Raw genomic sequence first — 24,320 nt, 5'->3', positions numbered from 1 at the left:
TAGCTGTATTACATGATTAAACAGATTAATTCTTAATTAATGAATGTATCAGCAAAAACTCCAAAATGCACATGATCTAACAACAAACTTAATTATATGACTTAATTATGAAAATTCAGACAGCAAACAAAAAATATTCAGAGAAACAAGAACAGTATGATGAATAACTTGAAGGACTCGGAGAATTTTTTAAAAAAAATCCATTTTTGGTAGTATTCCCAGAAGTTCTATTTCATGGTAGTTTTTGGAGGAAAATACTAAAATAATAATGGAATGCTTGCAGTTTATAACTTTAAATTGTAACAGTGAAAAACATATCAGGAATAGTGGGATCTTCAAATTAAAAAGTTTAGAAGCATCTTTTTTATTAAAATTTTATAAAGATTTCATACAACATAAGAAATTTATCTTTCCCACCAAATGGAACAATTAAAGAACAAAGTAATTTAACTGTTATATACCACAATGGTTAAATTAAGATGAGATACATTTAGAGCTAATGTCTGAGCAAAAAAGACGATTTCATAAAATTTGCACATAAATATATAAATTTAAGATAAATTTTATTAGTGTTTTAAACAAAAAAAAATTTATATTGCTTTACATTTTATATACTATCTAATAATGAGGAAAATTACTAAATCTAACCCTTTGATAGATTCAAAGAACTGTTGAATATACAAATGCGTCTGCAAGACTTCATCCCTGAAAAGAGTGTGTACCCATCCACCATGTAATGCACTTTGAAATAGCTCTTGAGCAGGTGGCTGACTCAAATATTGATGAATTAGGATAAATCCGACTGAAAAATGAATAAATCATAAGTGGTGGGAAATAAGCATAAGAAATATAAATTAAGTGATGAATGGAACTAAAGTTTACATATAATCCATCGCTCCATAACATCCAATGATAGATATTCACAGGGCATCTGAAACAATAAGTATACGTAAAATAAATTTAAAAGAGTCAAAAACTGAAACTTAGACTTATTAAAAAATATACAAAACATTTCTAGTTTTAAAAAAAAATGCATTTGTTGCCAAAGAGAATATAAATTTTACAATTATATCTTATTTCATTATAATAAACTTAATTATTCTGATTATATCTATATCAAATAAAACTAGTGAAAACCCCTCTTTTAAAAATTTGTTTGTCATATTAAAAGCTATATATATATATATACAGTGGGTAAAAAAAGTATTGGCAATTGCCTTAATTTATTCATATTGACAAATGAATAAAATGTTATGCAATTTTAGTTGTCGTAATTAAATACAAGACATCTTAGATATCGTAGAAAAGGCAAATTAAACTTTTATTTTAATTTGCCTTTTCTACGATTTTTTCTCTCAAAATCGAAAATTTGCATGTCAAAAAAATATTGGCAAAGTTTTAACTGCTATGCAAATTTTGTTACATTGACGTCACGTGTTTCGACTGATAAGATACCGGTATAAAGTCTGCAAAATTACTCCAAAAGTGTCTATGCATTATTTTGCGATTACTGCAGTAAAATGACTTCGAAATCGAAGGAGTTGGACGTTAGTGTTAAAAACATTATTATTAGGCTCAGAAATGAAGGTTTAACTTATCGTGCTATAAGGAGTGCAGTTGAATATAAGTTTATTTACTGTCAGAAGTATTGTAAAAAAGTTCAAGGAAACAGGATCAATGGAAAATAAGATTAGAAGTGGACGACCTCGAATATTTTCTACAAGAGAAAAAGTGCCATTACTAACAAGGTTAAGAAAAACCCTAAAATAAGTGCACCCCAGATAGCTAGAGATGTTGCTTTCACTTCGCAAAAGACTTTCATCGTACAGACTGTACGGAATGTTTTACACGAGGGACGTTATTATGGAAGGGCAGCTAGAAAGAAACCATTCATCTCGCAAATAAATAGGAGAAAGAAATTAGATTTCGCAAAATCCCACGTTGATTTATCCGAAGAGTTTTGGAACACAGTTATTTTTTCCCACGAATCAAAGTTTAACATTTTCGGCAGTGATGGACGACGATATGTGTGGAGGAGGCCAAATACTGAATTGAAAGAGCAACATTTAACTGCTACTGTAAAACATGGTAGAGGCAGCATCTTAGTTTGGGGCTGTATGGCAGCTAATGGAGTTAGCAATCTGTATTTTATTGATGGTATTATGACAGCACGTACATGCATTGACATTTTGCGCCATAACTTAAAAATCAGTGCCCAAAATCTTGGCTTGGGAACATCATTCGTTTCTCAACAAGACAATGACCCCAAGCATACAGCCAATCTCACCAGTGAATGACTACTCTACAATGCTCCTCGCCAGTTAAAAACCCCACCTCAATCGCCTGACATCAATCCAATTGAAAATGTATGGCACCTGCTGGAAATCAGGAAACATAAAATTTCAAGTAAAGACGACCTCAAACGTTTACTCTTGCAAGAGTGGCACAAAATTCCCAACAGTACAAGAAAGACCTTAGTTTCCTCTATGAGAAATAGATTACAAGCTGTTATAGATGCAGAAGGTATGCATACAAAGTACTAAACATATACTGATTTTGTTTCCGCTCATAATTTTGTCAATTTCATAATTTTGCCAATACTTTTTTATCATGTAAATTTTGGATTTTCTCGTAGATTTTGACTAAAAGAATATTTAAATGAAAATGTCGTTATATTTGTTTGTCTTTTCTCCTTCTGTAATCGCTATGTTAAAATGAAATTTGTAAACATGATTTGTTAGCAAATATGATCATTTATAGACAATTGCCAATATTTTTTTTATCCACTGTATATATCACCAAACAAAATAATGAAGCAGCATTTCTAATATTTTGATGTATTCAGATACAATAATACAAAAAATTTAGCTTTTTGAAAACGAAAACAAATAAATTCAGACAAATAAAACGAAGCATAGAAAATATGAAAATTACTGTTTCAGTCTGGGCAGGATTCAACATTTGAACTGGGCTAGCAACTAAACTCAGCATTTGGCTTTTACGCCATTCTTCTACAGTCAAGTTTCGACGAGGAAATACCTGTTGTAGTGACATCAGAGCTTGGAAAAGTAGCTGAAACACAATTTATGTTGCAATTTATTGGTGCATTTTTAACATAACATAGTACACAATTACATCTAAGATGGATGTGTCTGCACAATGAAATTTTATTTATTTCAACCAAAAAAATATATAATTCAAAATTAAAAACGACTATAATAAGTATAACATTATATTTACAATAAAAATTAAGTAGATAAAGCTTAAGTAGATTAAAGAGAAGAAAAATTCTCCTAAAACTTAATTTATAATTTACTAAGTATGACATTTCATTTACAATAAAATTTCAACTGGTCATTCAACTAAAATTTCACACAATGCCAAAACGCATTCAATTTTATTTCAAACTCAAACATTTCTAATGAAGGTTTTGTTTTTTAAAAATAATTTTTTAAGGAAAAAAAAAATTTCTTGGCCATTTATAAAAGATGCAAAATATAATTTAAAATGACATTACATTCAAATCAATACAAAATTTTAATGAAGAGGTCAATTACAAACAGTACATTCATTCATTCATTAGGGGAGATTAGAAAAGCAAGAGTATCGTGTATATTGCTTCAATTTCAGCTGAATATAAATGAAGATTTATATAGTTCAGGCACCCATCTCGTAAAATTTTATAAATGATTCTGTAGTACATATGCAGATAACTGGGACCTTCAAAGCTTAAGTAGAAATTTTGACCAACAATAAATATTTCATACTAAGAATAACTTATTCCAGGATGGCATTCCAATCTAATCAACTAATTCTGATTTAAGGAATCATGAAAACCAAAAATATTATAGCTCATTTAGTCCCTGATCTCTAAAATAAATTATGAAAACATTAACAATGATGTGATACATTTAGAAATTTACTTACTTTTGAATGTGGAATGAACTCTTCAGATAACTTTTTTAGTGGGTTATCAAAATCTAAAATTAACTGTCCCATGCGAGGAAAAGTAGGATCACTGGAATAAGAAACAGTTAAATATGAAATGGGATGTTAAAGGCTATAATGGAGGGGAAACTACCACAAGACAAAATAGGAGCTAAAAATCAACAAATATTTGAATTCCTTAAATGTTAAACTAGTTAAAAACTACATTCTTAAACATGCTAAAATTTCTTTTCTTTTCTTTTTTTTTTTTTCATTTATGAAAAACAGCATTATCAATAACTCTTTAAGGAATAGGCATCAATAGTTCCAGTTCTCAATTTAAACAGCTCAAAATGGAATGCAAAAATATTCTGGTTATGAAAATTATAACAAACTATAACACAATAATTAGTCTAGGGAAAAACTTTAATATTTTGAAAATGGGGTTATTATATGCATTAAATAAATAACTTACTTATGACCATGCGTCATTTCATGGGCTGTGTTAAACAGACCCAACACTGCTTTCCTGTCTTCAACTCTCGACAAGAGAATCATTAATGACATATAAGTAACAATAAGGTCTAAGTAGTTTTTTGTTAGATCAAAGCTAGTAGTCTGAAATTTAAAAAAAAAAAAAAAAAAAAAAAAAAAAAATTAATAAATAAATAAATTATAAATTGAAATTCAATAAGAAGATCAAAAGAAACTTTTCATTTAATCTATCAATAAGAAAACCTTACTATATCCAGCTGCAATTGACAAGCATCAAGAGTTGTTAAGAGTTCACAAACATGATCCTAGAAAAAAAAAAAGATTAAAAACAACATGAAGCAACTTTAATTCAATATTCAATATTAAACATTCTTTTCTCATGTTTGAAATGGTCAATTATAAAATCCAAAGGTTTATCTCATTATATAGAAACAGAGTTCTTCTCTGCGACAATAGTATCTTTGATAGGAAATAACATGCAAAGAGTTACAACATTATATTACTCATGAAAAATATTATGAACTTAGAGACAGAAACAATATGTTTGGCATTTCAATTTCTCACTGTAGTATTATTAATAATCAATATGCAATATTCATAGTTCTCAAGTAATAAGCTGTATAGTGTATATATATTAAATTTACTCCAAAAAGAAATTTTTCTTCTTACAATTATTTATTTTGTAAAAAAACATGCTGTTAAAGTGAGAAACTTAATCATTATTACATTCCTTCCAATATGACAAATAACAATCAATATACAATACCTAACATTTAAAGACAGATATACAGAATAAAAACTTATTAAGCTGAAACCCATGGGCAAGAAATTTAATCCAGCTAGCTGTGACATTCTTTAAAAGTTATTTTAATTAAGCAGCAAAGACTTCACAAGGACAAATGAAAACAAGGTGAAAAAAAATTAAAACTTAACTGGAATTTCCTTAAAGAGAATGAAACCTTAACAAAAGGATTTAGAAATCAGTGGATAGAAGAGAAGTCTACAGATCTGTTCCAATTTCATTTTCAGAATATAGCAAATGCTTCGTGATGATCTTGGAATTCATATATTATAATCTCTTTTTTTAAGCACAAGAAATGTTTCGAGAAAGTATAGTATAAAGCATATGAGAAGAAACTGGAGTAGCTTTACAACTTATAAATCTTCATATACTAAAAAGAGTAGTATTAAGAATTACTATAATATTTTGGACACTTCATGCATTTGATTTATTTCAATAAATTTTTGAATGATCAAGAATTTCTATCTATTAATTATCAATTTATTATAAAATTTTATACAAGGATCCTTCAATAACAGTGAAGCATTAATTCAGCCATAAGGAGCAAAATAATAGCAATAATAAAATAAAAATACATTTCTTTATACACCAGAAATTAATATAAATAATATATATCTACAAATATGTTCTCTTAAAAATAGCTATCAGGAAAGGCAAACCTCTCCTCTCAGTCTTTCAGTAAATCAAGTATCAAAACATGAACAAATGATACATAAAACTCCCAAAAAATATTAGTGATAAATACAATAAGAGACATGTAAAATTTAATACTAGCTGTAATGGGGGAGGGATATCCAATTTTCTGGAAAGTAAATAAAATGTACACAATATTTAAAAAAAAATCTATAGCTGAAAAATTCTTTAAGTTAAAAATATTTTTTTTAAAAAAATCTCCAAACACATAAAAACATTTTACTTCCAAGGAATAGTGTGTGTGTGTGTAATGATATTTTAATTCTAATTTCAATTTAATTAATTTCCAAGATTTTATCTTAATTTAGCCCATAGTAACTTCATTCTAAAAATATTCTCTTATTTTGTGCTCCAATTCCACTTTCGGTTTAATTAATACCTCTGTAAAACTAATGTATCATCAGTACTACGTATCAAATGAAAGTGATATTTCCGCTGTCCTTCTCAAGGTCAACATATGTATTCCATCGGCGCGTGGCCGGAAATACTATGTTATATAAGACTAGTGATCATTTTTTCACTCTTCTTCACTTCTGCTTTTGTTCCGCACTGCGCCTTCTTGTAAATTATCATGCCTGCCACTCGGAATAGAATAAAACGAAATTGAAAATAAAACGGCTCGCCTATGTCTTAAAACCTGCACTCTACTTCAACCAAAATAATGTTACATATATATATATATATATTGAGGGGGGGACACTGAAATAAAATTACAGCTTCAAAAAAAAAAAAAAAAGATACCAACTTTCACAGCAAATTTTAAAATAGATAAAATTCAATTATGATCAAATATTTACAGTCCAAATCTCTTAATTTAAAAGCCGAAATCTTGTCTGAAACAAGATCTGTGTACTTCATGATAAGCAATAGATAGTTGTTTTAAAGAAAGCTTGGGACATTTGATAAAAACATTTGCATGGAATTAAATGGGGATGAAATGAGATTCAATAGCAAATATGTAGTCTTCATATCAAACTGTTTTAGCTTAAGATAAATATCCAATTTCTCCCTATAGTAAAATATCTTTTTATGCTATTCTTTATCATTTTGTAATTCATCACAAATAGTCAGTTCATTTGTCATGTATTTGAAATAAACAAGAGATAGTTAACACATACATTTTTAAAAATTAAATAATTTTTTTAAAAGTATAAAAAAATGGTGCATACCTTAAAATCCAACAAATCTACAAAGGTATAATAGTATAAAGATAAGGATTTCATTATTTCTTGGCGAATACTGAAAACTGCATTGAGTTGAGACTAAAAAAAAAGAGAAAAACTTCATTAACGAAGAAATCTAAACAAATATTACAAAAATCATTGGTCTAAATTTCAACTTTGTCTAAAATGAGTAATTTTCTCCATTACAATATAAAAAAAATGTTACATGATTTATGCTTCTAACACTAATTCTCTAAGATTTTCTATCACCAAAACCCCTGCCGAGTTCAAATAACTCTAAGAATCAAAATTCTGGGCCAAGGCTGGAAGGTGACTCAGAAAATGAAGCTGAGATATAAATTAAACTATCCTTAAAATAAATAACTGTCTTCAAAATAGTTACTTGTTATAATGACATGATAAAGAGATTATGTGGACAATACCAAAGGCAATATTAAAGTAAATAGCTGACCCCCCACCCCTCCAAAAAAAACCTTCAGATGGATTACTGCAACAGACAAGAGTAATACTGAAACCAATAACCAATCAACTAAACAAATAACCAACTGATTTAAACCAAAAATCTAAATACCAATTAATCTATCATGAAAGTTTACAACCGTTTAAAAAGTTACAAAAGTTTAAACTGATTTTAACTCAAATTTAGATTTAGAGATTTTTACCTAAATGATAGCAGTATGATAGACTGAATTCTCTATCATGATTTACAACAGAATATTTCCCGTGTTATATCTTTATATGGAATAACATATATAATATTTCAGCTAATTATGTTCTTCAGTTTATATTATTTCATATTTTTTGTAATTGAAGTAGGAAATCATGTAACTGAAATGATGCTTAAAATGTGAAACTCTTAATAACTTTTGTTTTCAACAAAAAAAAAAAAAAAAAAAAAAAATCACTTATTTTAGAATATCATTTTGTTAGTTTCTTTTCACAGCTATAATAACTTTTGATGCAGTCAACATGTTCAAAGAATTGGCTATATAAAGAATGTTTCAAAAAAACTCCACAAAATGTTCAATATGACCAAATAATGAAATATCTTAGGAGATGTTAAAACAATTTATGAAAACATTTTATATGTCTTGCTCATAATATTGCAAAAAAAAAAAAAAAAAAAAAATGGAGGGATGGGACAATGTATATGATCAAGAAAAGATTGTATTAGAATTACCATACCCGTCTTTTAAAGACAAAAAAGAAATATCGACTTTTCAAAGTTTTGAAAATCTTTCATTGGCCTTGAGTTCCTTTCTGGCCTTTTTGGAACAAATTTACATGACAAATAATTCTTAGAAACGTTTCTTTTATAATTATTGTTTAAGAAATGTTTGATATTACACATCCTGAATTGCCTGCAGTCAACCTCTTTAAACCACTTCTAGGTCTACAATGTCATTTAAACCATGTAACATGCTTTTCTATGCATTCCTGCTTTTAATTTGTGCTAGTAAAAAATAAACAAAAAATAAAATTCAAAAAAAAAAATTATACCTTTCCCTTAAACTTTAATTATCTGAATATCTAAAATGTGAGAGGTTTTTTTCCCCCTATTCACTACACACTATTCATATTATTCCATTACTTGGAGAAATTATTTGGAATAACATTAGTTTTTCTTTAAAAGATTAAAAATTGAATAGTATCCATACAGCTGGTATTCAATAAACTTCTTCCTTGAGAAGTTAGAAAGCAAATGCTCTAATTTAAATTTATAACTATTGTAATGATTTTCTTAAATCATCTGTGTTTATAGAGGAAAACATTTAAAATCATGCTTGCATGTTTTAAATATAATTTCCAAATTGGGAAATCAATAGAAAAAAAAATCAAAATTACAAGCAAACATTATAAAATTAGGGGGGGGGAGGAGCATTTTTGATATTTTCAACACCTCTTAGAAACTTAAAAGTAATTTAAACGTGATAAATGACTTTAACTCTTAAGTCAGTCATTATGAAAACAAAGCCATTTTTCATCAACTAACAATCAAACTGAAAAACAATATAACACATAAAAACTATTTCTGCCAATATACGCTCTTATATATTTATTAGTTTAAGCAATTTCATTTAGCATTGATAAAAACAGAAATTTTTCATTGTAAAATAGTTTACTTTAAAAAAAAATCACTTTAATAGTTTTTTTAACATAACTGAGTGGAATTGTTTATGAAAGAAAGTTTTTTCTAATAATTTATTTTAAAAAAAATGCTTCAATCAATCAAAACTTCAACAAATTAACTAAACAAAACTGCAAACAATCAAATAAACAACTCAAAACAATTCAGACTTCAAAAAAATCAATCCAATCAATCAACAACTAAAATGTGGTTTTTATATAACTTGTTTCAGATTTAAAAGGAATGCATTTCGTATATAATTCAGAAACACTAGGATTCCGAAATTTTGTACAGTTCTGTGTTTTTGATGACAATATAATATTTTCAGAACTTAATGGTCCATTAATTGATTAATTTTGATTAAGTTTAGAAACCATATAAAAATAAGTATCTAGTTATGAATACAAGACAAAAAATAATTACAGGATTCTACAATATTCATAATAAAGGGTTATGAGATATATTAAATAACTAAAAAATTAAAACTTTTTTCAAAACAGAGAAATGTAAAAAAGTTCATTATATTTTTTTATTTAGCCTCATTTCACCTTATTGATTGGGCAGCTCTAACCACATTGCTTTGCACTGCAACCCAGGAATATTCAAGAGGAATATCACCAATTATTTACCAGGATTTATCAAACAAAACTTAGTAATAAAAATGAAATTTAGAAATATTAAATCAGAAGATATGCAAAATATTCAACTTTAAATGTATGTTCAAATTTCAAAGTTTGTCAGCTGAAAAATTAAATCAAATATAGATGAATCCACTTCTAAAATATTACCTTGCAAATTCTTAACGCATTGAGAAATGAGCTAAAACTTTAATAATTTTACAACAAATGAAGTTAAACTCCTTTCAATTTCGAATCACTTAAAATCTTTAGATAAAAGGTAAAAAATAACTAGGTATATTAAAATTTTAGATGCTTCCACTGTATGATCAATATTAGAAAAACATCTGTCTATTCACTGGCAAATATAAAATTTTACGCAAGAACAAGAGATTCAAAATATTTGTTAATTTATATCATTGAAATTCGAAATCCTATCATTACTGGGGGGGCTCAAGAAAAGAACTGATTCACATGACCCATTAATTAAATTGGAATTAAAATAGAATATATTTTAAAAGTATGGATACATTGAATTTATCGTGGGGGGGGGGGTGGAAGGAAGCAGACAGTGGGAGGAATGGGACAACAGCATTAATATCTAAATAAAAGATTAAAATCTATTTCTAATTTTCCCATTAGAATGAGCAACTATAGCTCTTACTTCATCCTAATTGATATGCCAGCCATAACATTTTTATTTAAAACAGAAAATATGATTTTCATGACTCAGAAGTATAAAATTTTAATTTTTCAATCTTATTATTAATAAAATAAAAATATTTAAAATGTATAATAAACTACAAGATATAGTGTTTATAAACTAACAGTCAAATCAAGTTTAAATGTAGTGTGCTTTATGCGATATGCATTTTTAAGAAAATTCTGCAGTAGGAGGAATCAAACAATATCAATGAAGGAGGAATGGGACATTTCAATGCATTATCTTAATAGCTAAATATGCTAACTATTAAAATTTTTAATTTTTCTTAATGCTGTTTAATAAAATTAGTTGTTGGTGTGTTACAATGCAATAGCAATTTGATGATTTTAAATTATTAAAATATATAAATTAGTATACATTATTAAGTTATATAATAATATAAAGCAATTATGTACACCAACAAAAAAAAGCTGAGTTTCCATTAACCAAAACAAAATGCATTAAATGAAATCCCACTCTTCAAAAATTTACTTAAGAGCACTAGAATCCGTAAACATGCTTTGTTAGTCTTTCATTTTGTTAATTGTACCATATAAAATATGAATTCATACTGTAGATCATTCTGTATCATTTCCCCCCCCCCCAAAAAAAAACTACCTAAAATCATGCTTACTACCTAATTTCAGTTAAGGTAAACTCTTCGCTAAATATTATAAAGTAATAAGCAATGTAATAAATATTAAGTAATAAGCAACATAATTAACACAAAATGTTATGAAAGTTATTACAACTTTTATTGCTCTAAATTAAAAAGAATTGCTAATTTTGTCTTTTTATATATATAAAAATTCCATGAATATGGAAGAAAAAGTTTAAATACCAAAAAAAAGAAAATTAGGTATATTAATAACATATTGCATTCAGTGGAAATGGTTAAGAAAAAAGTTTTCTAGATCTGACAGCACCAATAAAGATTTCAAAAATCAACCGTTTGGTATGTCCAAACCCATAAATTATTGAATGAAAAGGATATCAGAATATATTATTTATTAATTTTCTCAAACCTTGTCCCATCCCTCCTTCATATAAGGGAGGTGTGGGACAAAAGTGTTATAATTTTTAACAGTGCAAATAAAAGCAAGTTGTCTGTATTTTGCTGTTATTGTATTTTTTAAATAAATTAAATAGCATAGTATTAGATTTTTATAAACTGCACCTGTCGGTAAGTATAACCTAAAGAAGTAAAAAAAAAAAATTGTGAAATTTGTTTCATTCTGTCCAACTTTCCCTATTTATATTTATACATATTTTATATAACTAAAGTGCAAAGATATGCTTAAAAAATAATATTATGGATCAGAAAGCATTTAAAATAAACTAGTCACAACCTTACCCATAATTCAAAAATTTATTAAAGCCTTAATTCCATTAATACTTCACTTTTATCTTAAACCAAAAGTACTAAAAGGCCACAAACACTCATTCAACAAAGAATGCCCCAGACATCTGGATGTCACAGCAAATTTCCTCCCCCCTTTTTTAAGTGTGATTGATTAAATACCCAAAGTGTGTGCTTTGTTTGTTAGACAATCTCACCTAAGTGGGTTTGGGGGCAGGGAAGTTTTTAGAGAACTCTCAAAAGATGTTTGAGCATACATTTTTTTAGTAGCCATCACTTAAGCGGACTTTCATACATTTGTGGCTTTTGAGATGGGAAGGAAATTTTTCTTATCTTTGAAACAAACTTCTGTGATACCTGAACTTATATGATTACAGGAATGAGAGAGTTAATATCTATTTCTTTCTAATGATAGTGTTTTATCAGGCATATTGAAAGATAAAAATTAACATGTAATTCTGAAACATTCCAGATAAATAACTTATGGCACAAGATGCAGGTAGGGAAAAAAAATTTATTATGATAAAAAATTTTGTATAACATTTCAAATTAATATCATTTAAGGGTAATTATTTCAGTGAAATTAATTTTTCAGATATTACTGATTAAAAAAAACTTTAAAAATGACAAAACTGCAGCATTATTTTTCCACTTAATGTGTTTTCCACTTAATTCCACTTAAATGTTACAATAATGGACAGAGGTGCATAATTTTGTCATTCACTGTATAATTCTGTTAAAGTTAGTAATGTCTTTTTCAATGAACTGTCTTCGATAACACTAACACGCACTACTTCCAATAGCGTCATCAGATGAAAATATTTTTTTTTAATTAATCACAAATTTAGTAGGATAAAATCTTGAAATTGCTGCAGTGAAAGTTAAAGGGAAATACTAACACAAAAAATAATTGAAAAAACTGCATTTGTTGTATTTAAAATTTCTTTACCTCCATCAATTTTTTTAGAAAGGTAAGTGGCACTACAATTTCCAACTCATTTTCTTAGAGCCAAGAATTAAAAAAAAATCTAAATTCTTTTAAATAGGAAAATATATATATATATATATATATACATATCTAGATATAAACAAACAGACCTTTAACCGGAAGGTATTGGCCAATCAAATATTTGTAAGTATAACTGTCTCCTAATATATGCCTAGCATAACCTATTACTTCTAAAGATATTTCAGATCATTCCTTCCCTGCACTAGACAGGCATGATTCATTCAAAACGCACAGGGAAAATAAATGATATATCAAGAGAAGTCCCTTGACATATTTTTCTTTTTCTTTCGTTATGGATTTCCCACACAAAACAGTTCCTACAATGTATTGTTTATGTGAATTTTAGATGCTTTAATTTATGTTCTCTAAAGTAATCATAACCTTTAAAGAGTTAGGAATAGATTGTATGATTATAAAAAAAATTTTAAAACATAAGTGTTAAGAGATATTATTCAAAAAATCAATAAATATAATTAAGGAAAATATGTCTTGAAAATTTAAAAAATCATTGTATCTTATTAATTTTTTTATCATTATGCTACATGTGCTTAAATATTTTACATTTTAGGAAGTTCTCTTAGCCAACCATATACAAAGTCTTCAATCTAATGATGAGTCAAGAGCTAATTTCTAAACTATTAAATAGACATGTACATCTAATTAGAAGAATGCTCAAAATGATGTAAATATATTTTATGTTTAGGTAGAAAACATTCAATCAATATACAAATAGAAAAAAAAAAAAAAACACTTAATTTTTACCCAACCATATTAATTATATTTGATATAAAAAATTTTAAATACTGACATTTTAAGTAAAGAAAGTTTCACTCTTCTGCAATCAAAATTGACAAAGTATGTTGCTTTCAATTTCATAATTTTAACCTCCTGAAAAAAGCACTATACATTAACTGGCAGGTTTTCCTTGTGATGGCTGCTGAAATGGTCTAATAAAGAACAAACTTGTGTTAGAAAGCTCATTTCGCAATGAAGCATGGTGTATTAGTAGTATATCTTCAAGATATTCATACAAATATTAAAATGCAACAACCAACCAATTATGAGAAATGAACAGTTTTGGAATAGCTTATATTCTAATAAATTGTAAATATTGGTCAGAGGGAAAATAACCTGGTGGTAGTGCAGCATCATGCTAGCCAATGTTCAGAGTTTATTTTCATTTATTTATTGCTTTTATTTATTTATTTTCATTATTTCAAGTTAAATTACTTTAAATAATTTTATTTAAAATATTAATCATTCTTATCCATACAATAACTTTTGCCCATATGAGAAGTGAAATAAATATTCAATTTTTATAATTCTATTATCATATTAGAAATTATTAAAATTTTCAAATCATTGCAAAATTTTCTTCTAAATTTAGAAAACCATTTAGAACTACACATGGAACAGACAGAAGCTGAAATTCTATTAAATACATAGGCAAGTAGTCCAAATTCGTTTACACCAGATCTCCTACAAGAACATTGCTAATGTGAATATACACAGAAGCCTTTTATTAATTGTATAAAATATTAGATACTTTCACAAAAGTTTTTAAGATAATTCTAATACTAGCTCTTGTATACTATTTTAATGGAAACATAAAAAAAAAAGATTATAAAACCATCTATATGAATATTTTTTATGATAAGAGTTACAGTAGTAGCCAAAATTATAAAAATCTTCTGGCACAATTTTGAGATATTTTATTGAGTTTTGTATAAATATTTTAATGAGTAAACATCCCAAAAGTGCACTAATATAACGAGTCTCCTTGAAACTGAATTTTCCAGCCCATGCATAATGTAGCAAAGAATGATTCTCAAAGCTTTGTCTCTTTGTCAATTTTAGTTGCAGAAATGTAGAACGTCTTTTAATTTAAAGTATTAGTGCATCATAAATTCTTGGCTTTGACAAAAACATAAAATGGGGGGGGGGGGAGAGAGACAATCATTAACAAAAAAATTAAATCAACTTTTATACAATTAACAATACAAATCTGGAACTGTTTCAATATTTCTTAAAATTAACAAATTACTAATTAATTTCAGGGGATACATCATTTTCGAAAATGTTGACATTATTGTAATGATCAAACATTTTGTATTTGATTTTTATATATGCAGCAACAAATAAAATGTCATATGGCTGGGATGAAAATATTAATTTCCTCTTTTGCTAACTCCGAATATTTAGCAATTTAGAACATTTTATTTACAACTTTATAAAGAAAAGAACTAAAGTATTCGAGGATGGCTACCATCGCAAGATTGGAAGGACTGTCAAAAACCGATGATAAATAATGACATGTTCTAATTCAGTTTTCCAGATATTTTTGTTACAAACAAGAATAACAGCCTTTAGAGCTATTCAAACTATTAAAAAATTATCTTATAGCTTTGTACTTCTGAAGTTTAGTAAAGAGTTTTTTTTTATGTTTTATAACTCAAAAATTTAATTAAAACCTGTTTTTTTTACCTACATGTAAAAGAAATAAAATTTTCTTACTTTAGCTTTAAAAAAAAAATCACAGAAAAACGTTTGTATATTTTACAAAGAAATGAAAATGGTTTCATTATTTGTAGTTCCCATAAGTAACGGAAACAAATTCATGAAGTTGAAAAGATGCCAGCTTTGTAGTTAAAAGCAAATGGAAATAATTAATGACAATGCATTTTTAAAAGGTATTTTTTGAAGCTAGCTCGAAATAATATATCCCATTATCTTAAAATCTAAAAACACTCATCAAGTGAAGAATCTTATTCAGTGAACCGCTTTAAAGTTTTAAATTAAAGCAAGAAAGCATTTTTTTATCACAATGTTTACATGTTTAATGTGACTCAATGATTTGATGAAGCGATAGCATTGTTTTAAATTTCATCGCAATAAATTCACTGTTAGAAATTGTGTCCAAAACTAATTTTTGAAAAATTACTAAAATTAAAAAGAAAAAGGAGTTCATTCAAACAAAATTGATATAATTGAAAAGTCACTTTTTTAAACATTTTAAAGAGTGCGAGTATATTTTTGTGCAATAATAAGCTTTATCATTATGGCAGAAATATATTAAAATTCTGTTTTTATTTTTTAATTAAACTTCTAAATAAAATTTTGAAAAACCTGCTCTAAGTAACACTCTATACCCAAGAAGCAACTTCTGCCAAATTTCATGTTCCTAACTTCAACGGTTTATGCTGCTAGTTTTTTATCAATCAGGACAAACCTCTATATGTATAGAGAGATTTCGATGAAATTTTTTTAAAAAAATTGTAAGAGTTATAAAGAAGAAAAAGCAAAAATTGTTTTAAAAAAATGATAAATTATTAAAAAAAGATAGAATCTAAACTCTAAAAAATAAAAATTTTGAAAATCTTTTTTTCATTTCTTTAGAAATTTCAGGTACTAGATCCAACAATATATATACACATATAAACTAAAACTTATTGAAATTAGTCCAACAAATAAATTTTTAATAGATGGGCAGAATGAATAAAAATGTGAAAGAAATCGCAATCATTGAAAACCTAAGGCTTCAAAGCTAAAATTTCATTATACTAGATTTTATGCAATCAACTAATGTAATTACACACAGCAGTGAATTAAAATTAAATATAGTACAGTAAAATCCCTTTAACAGATTGTTCAACAGACTGCTCCAGAACGACATCTTACTGAGAACAATGATTGAATGTGTAATGGACAAACAAGACTTCACTATAAGTATTTTGAGTAAATTCTCCATGTTTTCTTTGCTGCACCAAATTCACCCTGCCATATTCTTATTTAAGACTCGTCAGACCAGCCTGCATATTTTTTTAACACAAAAAGGTTAAATGTACATTTATCAGGCTTAATTAGAACAAATTCTTCCTCATTTTTGAATTCCACTAAAGTTTGAACATTTTTCAAGCTGCAAGAACTATGACATAGCATGTATTTTGTTCTGTCTGTTCGGTATAACCTTTCCAATATTTCAATAAACAATACTACATATTGTTGAAGAGGGTGAGGGAAAAAAAGTTATTAAATGTTATCTTAATATGTGGCACCCCCACAAAATGCTTTCTTTGCACTTCAAAAAAAATAAAGCACATTTAAAGAACCTTTTTTTTAAATCAAGCACTTTTAAAGTGCTTAAAAATGGTTTTCAAATTCAAGACTTTTCATGATGCTATGCACCTTATATAATTATTTAAAGGAAGCAAAATGAGAGAGAGAGCTGCTTTTTGAAACAGGGACTAGCAATATAAAGGAATTAAACTTCCTTCACACATACAAGAAGCTAAATAGATTACAGAAGCTTTCAAACACATTTGGGATTTCTAACAATATGGTCGATTCATTATATCAAGACTGCTTGGCAGAAAATACTTTCCAAAGTTTGAAACTAAATGTCACTTTACATCTGCAGCAATCAAGGAATAAACATGAAATAAGACAAGTTTCTATGAGGATAAAACATATAATACTTTTGAATAATAATATGCTTTTAATAAAATTCTTTTTAAGTTTTATTTCTCCCACACACATAAAAAAATAACTTAATTTCATAAAATAAGATAGATCTAGTAAACACATTTCAATTTTGAAATTGTTTTTATTTGTATGGTTGTAAGAAACTTTAAAAAAAAAATTAAACTATAAGCAAATGAAATCACCAACATTAGATTTTTATTTTTAAAAATTGATAATTTTACTGCTAATCCAGGAAATTTAAATTCTACATGCTACACTTTTTCTTTTTTTGCTGTTAATAAGCATTATTAACTATACATGAAAACTTGAAAACAAATTGGCTTTCTATTTATATTTATTTAAGAAAGTGAAAATCTCATTTTTAAAAAATTCAAACTTTAGGCTCATTCAAGGAGACTATTTTTCATTCTGACTAAAAAATTTTTGGGTATATATTGACTATTATGATAACATTTTATGGAGTTCAAATCCTGAATTTCTAAAATAAAAACTTTCAAGATACACCCTTATATTATATATATATATATAACCTGTAATAGTTGTAACAGGATAATAACTAACAGGATAAGCGGGCACCATGCATTTGAACTCGCATTTAGACTAACCTGACTATAATTTTACTCAAAATATAATAATGAAAATTTGATTTGGCTATCAGTAAACTTTAAGGAGGAAATTCCTATCCACAGGTACAAAAAGAGAAATATGATTCTCTAAATCATTTTCCCTCATTTTATGCTAATTTTTATAATCCTTAAATCATACTAAAAAAAAAAGTCAACACATCTGATAGTAATTCACAAGAAAAACATAATTTATCATTCAGTATAAATGCACATTGTCTAAAAGAGTACATCATGTCTTTTTTTACCCTCTCCCCCCTACAATAAGATGCAACACATTTCAATATCAAACTGCATGAATGTAATTTGTGCCATTAAATCCTGAAATAATTGCATTATCTAGAGACTAGTGAAAACTACAAGTAAATCTATCAGAGAATTTTCAAAAATACGTATTTAAAACTTACAGAAACATACCTTATAAAAGTAAAATTATATTAGGCTTTTTCTTTTAACCACCACATTGTTCAGGAATTAAATTAAACTGGCTCTGAATTCTTTCTTATTTTTGGTTATCAGATTCTTCACCAGGTTCACACATTAGTACAAGCTGCCTTAGAATATTTATATAATTTCAAAATTAAATACTACATTTTAACAAAGAGTGAAAAAAAATGGAAAAGAAAACCTAACCACACTTCTTTTTTTCCCTAATATTCACTGTATTTACCACGACCAGCAGCTTTCCACTCTCCTTTTATACTGGTCATGAATGAACATTGGAATTAAATTTAATGGATATTATAAACTTCTGTTCAAAAGATCATAAATTGGAATTTTAAAAAAAGATACAGAACATTGAATTCTTCTTAAACCAAGAAACTATCTTATTTTATACATGAAAAAAACAGGGAATGGACTCCAAAATTTTCTCATATACTCTCTAATTAAAAGTGTTATCCCACAGAATTCTTTGCATAGCATTAGTATACAATAATTAGAAAATATTAATCTTTGGCATGAATTTGGAATTTTTATTGAATCTATCGGGTGATCCTTGAGCAGCTTTTTGGTGATTAATCCCTGGAATGTAGCAATAGTATCCGAAAATCGAATTTGTGTTTTAAATCTATTTTTCCCAACCAACTGACACAAAATCTCACATATCCTGTCCAAGGTAGTCACAAAATCCTATATCAAATTTGATATATTTACTGAAGTATATATAAGTCATTGTGTTTATGAATTATCGCATTTACTTTTTTTAAAAAGTGTAGACAGTTCCCCCTTGTTGGATATGGCCCAAAATTTGATAGGTGTGTACCTATAGATGTTAAAGCTGTGTACTGAATTTTATCTATCTAGCTCTCTTCAATTTGTAGTATTCAATTAACTTATATTTAAATAACCAGACAGACTTCTCCTGAGCAGATTTTACTCTAAATTTGATAGACATCTACAAATCTGATATAAAGACTGCACACCAAATTTCATTCATCCAGCTCAAAGCATCCAAGTTATCTTTGTTTCAGACAGACATTACCAAAAATGTATTTTTCGAACCCAGGGAGGTCTAAAACATGGAGCCTCATGAAAATCTCAAGTTTATCTAAAAATAAAATCTCAAGTTTTATTTTCATTTATTTTTTTTTAATGATTACAACACTTTTTCTACATTTATACTTCTCTTATACTACGAGAAAGTAAAGTAATATGTTGACATATTAAAAATAGACACATCATAAATTCACACTGTTCTTAATACAGTGCTTTAAAATAGGGAAAGATATTTTAAAATACAAAATTGAATTAAAGAATGCCGAACTTTAATAACAAGAAGATAGTACAAAACACTTTGCTTTACTTAGATTTTCCGATCTTGCATAAGAATACCCCCTGAAAATAATGATTTAATTTTAAATGAATTTTAATTTAAGAAATCAAATTAAAATTATGTTTAATTTATCAGAATATCCAACAATCAAATTATATCTCCAAAGCAGAATAAATTTAACATATAACTTTAATTAGTATTTAAATGTGATCCAAAAACTAAACATAACAAATAATTGAAAATATATCTTACACTATTCCCACGAGCATCAATATTTGGAAACCTGCGTACAACATGCTTAATCGCTGATTCCAAGCTTTTGTCACTTAAGAAAGTTGGTTTTGACTTATTATCACCACATGCCTATAGAAAACAAAAAAATAAACAAATTATGACAATCATAAAAAAAGAATATAAGTATATATACAGTGGTGGAAAGAGAATTTAAACAAAGTCATTTAACAACAGAAATCTATAGTCAATAAATCAAAAGCTGAAATGAAATTTCACAAAATATACATCTTCTATTTTCAAATATTTTTACTCAAACTCAATTTATATAAAATTAATTTAAAAATGTGAAGAATTCAAAATTTGAATGGATAAATGTATCTGAGCCATAAAAAAAATATGAACAAATGCCAGAAAGGTCAAGGTAGTTAACTACAAAAAGAAATTACAGTGGTGAAGCTTTAACAAGCTGGAAAATGGGTACCTTCCTTAAGAATTTCAAGAGAAAGATGATTAACATTTTCCCACTTTTTCCTCAAAAATTTTCTAATGTTTTTGCACTTTAGTTGTAACTGTATTAAAAAAAGTTAAATAAAAACTTTTCTAAATGTCATTATTTATTTCCTACATCAGTTACAAGGTAAGTTGCTAAGTTTACATTTCTAGAATTATCAGATTCAACGGTTCTAAGATTCAATCTTCATTTTTAGATTTTTCCCCTGAGAAACAGGTTAGGGTTCTTAATCACCTGACAGTTTTCATTGTGCAGTAATTAGGAAACAAGCTTTTAATGTGATAAAAACTTCATTTTTCATGCCTTTTTAATAACTTATGCAATAGGAAGTGATATTAAATATAGGAATGTGGTAACCTTCCATCCCACCAATAAAGTTTATTTTATGGCAAATTAATTACTAAATATTTTAATTATCTTCCATGGGATCAACACAGATAATATTTTTCATATATGAAAGCTGGTTATTAATGATTTGATACCAAATGAGAATTATAGAAGTAAACAAGAAAACTGACTTCAAGGTAGAAAAAAACCATGATACTAAAGGAATTTGAAAATGGGGATTTTGACTCTTTTCAATAAGAGACGTTATAGGGATGTAGGAAGAAATCTATGGTTGTTTTTGCAACCACATATATTTTGGTTGATTAAGTTGAAGGTGCCAGAATGAATGACAAATATTCATTCATCTCGAAGTTGCTAGAGTTGACAGTGGTTACATGGATGTGACAGGTTTGAAAAGAAACAATTTGGCCAAATCTTTTGAAGGTTAATGATACTTTACGATTGTTGAAAGTTATATAAAAGTTATACTAACAGATCCTAATGATGAGCAGATAATTTTAGACACAATAATTGTTAGAGAATAATTAGTGTAATTGGAGACAGTGTTTTATTTGAAAAGAGGGCTCCATTTTTTCTTCTTTCCATTTACTTCTTCCATTTTTTAATTACTTCTTTCATCGCTAAACATTAAGATATGTGAAATTAAATTGATTAATTATTAAAGAGAGGACCTCATAGTAAGTATTGCAAGGAGTCACAAAATGCCCGAATCTGTCCCTAAAGAACATTAGGATATATATATAACAATGTGTTCTGCAGTCTTAATGCAACTTATTATTGAACATATTCCTCCCAAAATCTTTGATCAAATAGATTTCATGTAGTTTTCAATTTTTCAACTGACACATATTCTTAACTATGAAGAAAGATGCCATATCTTATTTCCAGCTTTTGGCTATTTTCCAATACAGATTTATTCTTCATTTAAAGTCTGTTATATAATGCACTATAAAAGACATCTTCATTTCAAAACAAAGTATAAAACATACTTATTTGTTTCTGACACTACTTTAATTTATCTTGAATTTGAAAGATATATATATATATTTAATGTCTCACTGATTTCCTCCTAAACTGCAGTTAAATATTAGTTGTTTAATATAATAATACATTCATTAATGACATTTCAAATACTATCCGATTTACTACAGAATTTGGAGATTTTCTTTTTAAAATGTTTCTTGCCAGACTTTTTTCATTTCTGGTATTAAAAATTTTTCAATGAATATTGAGTAGAAAAATATTTATGGGTAGAAATTTCAAGCTATAAAATATACTTCTGATAAACATATATTGCTCAATTATCTTATTAATATTAAACTATCACTTTAAAAGGTTATGTTCAGATCCATTTCTCATCATTATAATTAAACTTCAAGCTTGTTAAAAAAGCAAAGATCTGTACTGTATGTTTGAATTTATTTCAAGTCATTTAGTAATGCAGATGTTTTCACAATACTAACACGATATACTGAACAATAAACATATCGTGAAATACAGTAAATGACAATGATTTATAATCTGTTTTTAAACAAAACTTTTTAAACTCAAATAAGAAAATTTTTTTCAATATTTAGAATTAATAAACCAACTCATAGTTTGTGAATTACCTTTGGTTACAAATAATTTAGGAAAAAATATAAAGCTGTGTATATTACAACAACAAAAAAGAACAAGTTTTCATGATTCCTAGATAATTTAAAATTTTCTGAGCAAAGGAACAAATTTATATTATTTCAGCTTTTCTTTCAAAAATACAAGAATCAAGTAAGAAAATCTGATATATATGTCACAAAACACAGAAATCCTTATAAGGCAGCTTATCTAAAAATTACAGAATAAATGAAAAATATCCACAAGTTGTAAACAGAGTTTTTTTGGGTTTTTTTACTTCACAAACAAAAAAAAATACTTTTTGCATTTATACATGAAAATTCATCCCCTATTTTTAATTTCACTGCACTCAGCTCTTCTTTGACCATTTTATAGACCAAATCACTTTAAATGTTAACTAATAAGCGATTTAATAACTGATAATTAATTTCAAAAATTAATTATACAAATATCAATAAGCTAAATGCACTTAATACTTTGGTAAGATAAAAAAAATATTTCATATTCAAAAAAGAAAAGAAAAAAACAAGTTCATTTTAAATTGTTAGAAAAAAATTCCAGTCTATAATTTGCAGAAAATTTTAATAAAATTTCACAGTAATATTAATCAAAAAATGGCACAAAAATTACTACGGCTGATAAAAGCTGGCAGTAAAAAATGAAAAATAACTCTAAATACATTCAAAGTAGAGACATACATAAACACTGATATGCTAAAATCACATCTCATGCCTTTTAAAATTCCGTGTGTAAATCATACTGGACAAATAGATCTTTAATAAACTCTATATTAACACTTTTGATAAGTATAATTCAATAAAATATGATCAAAATTACAAGAATTTTTGCAGACAGATACAGCGATTGGTTAACATTGATGTGCAGTTGAAAAATATTAGTAAATATTCAACCCTTTAAGAGTTTCTTGTAATAAAACATGTGATAAATGCTTCACTTACTAAGCAGAATATTTATATGAGAGAAATAATGAATTCCAAAAAAAAAAAAAAAAAAATCTCGATTTGTCATAGATCCGACTTACTTTTTTAATGTTATAAATGCGAGTCAGCATGCCAACGCCCCTGTCATTCAAAATAGTCAGCTTTTCACTTAGCTTTTGCTGACTTGGTATCAAGGAACGTGCCATGATTGTGTTAAAATAAAGACTTTCTCAATCAATAGTCATTAAAACATCAAAAGATTAACTTTCACATTACGCTCCTTCCGCACATAAAACAAGAAACACAGCCAGCGGATGTAAACGCTTCTATCTAAATTCTAAACTAATGCGCTATTGCCATTCGATGAATAATTTCGCTGTAAATGCTTGATTTGAGCAAACAAACTGAGCATTAATAATCAAAATGTCACTAAAAAAAAACTGTGACTCCAAAATTTCTATTGTAGTTATAAACAGACTAACTTGGTTCTTAGTAACTTTTTTAAAACCTTCTGGCCCTATAACTTATAAACAAAACCAAGGCGTATGAATGTAGTATGTCTTTGCATTAACCACTATGCTATTTAAATGATACATTTTAGAATTTAGTCTGACCTATCAATATAAAATTTAAAGTTATCCCCTCCTCCAAGTTTGATAACGGGAAATAGAAAAGAAACTTAGCCGAGAAATGTAAACAATTCAAATCCTTAAAGAAAAATATATCATTTTAAAATATTGTAAAATTTCATTGTTGCAAGAACCGGAAAGAGTTTTTTTTTTCCCCCTCACATAAATGAAATTATTCCATAATAGTTTCGAAGTGTTAGATATGTCTTTATGCTCCTCAATTATCACAAGTTTTGTTGAAAAGTG

The 24,320-nt window shown here is 27.1% G+C and overlaps 1 protein-coding gene across 2 annotated transcripts in view; it reads right to left on the bottom strand.

Annotated features, from left to right (window-relative positions):
- Positions 1–23,774, bottom strand: part of LOC129959978 (membrane-associated protein Hem-like) — a 54,133-nt gene extending 30,359 nt beyond the window's left edge. For both annotated transcript variants that reach the window (XM_056072928.1, XM_056072929.1), the window contains exons 1-9: positions 23,547–23,774; positions 20,050–20,160; positions 7,087–7,179; positions 4,671–4,727; positions 4,403–4,545; positions 3,928–4,018; positions 2,935–3,072; positions 883–931; positions 649–802 (exon numbers count right to left, since the gene is read on the bottom strand). In XM_056072928.1, the coding sequence (XP_055928903.1) occupies positions 649–802; positions 883–931; positions 2,935–3,072; positions 3,928–4,018; positions 4,403–4,545; positions 4,671–4,727; positions 7,087–7,179; positions 20,050–20,160; positions 23,547–23,651 (941 nt within the window). In that variant the 5' untranslated portion in view covers positions 23,652–23,774. The remainder of the gene's footprint in view (positions 1–648; positions 803–882; positions 932–2,934; positions 3,073–3,927; positions 4,019–4,402; positions 4,546–4,670; positions 4,728–7,086; positions 7,180–20,049; positions 20,161–23,546) is intronic.
- Positions 23,775–24,320: the final 546 nt, after the last annotated feature.

This window comes from Argiope bruennichi, chromosome X2 (assembly GCF_947563725.1).
Source record: "Argiope bruennichi chromosome X2, qqArgBrue1.1, whole genome shotgun sequence".
Lineage (NCBI taxonomy): Eukaryota > Metazoa > Arthropoda > Arachnida > Araneae > Araneidae > Argiope > Argiope bruennichi.
Note: the sequence above shows the minus strand (reverse complement) of the source record. Positions and strands in the feature narration are given on the sequence as shown.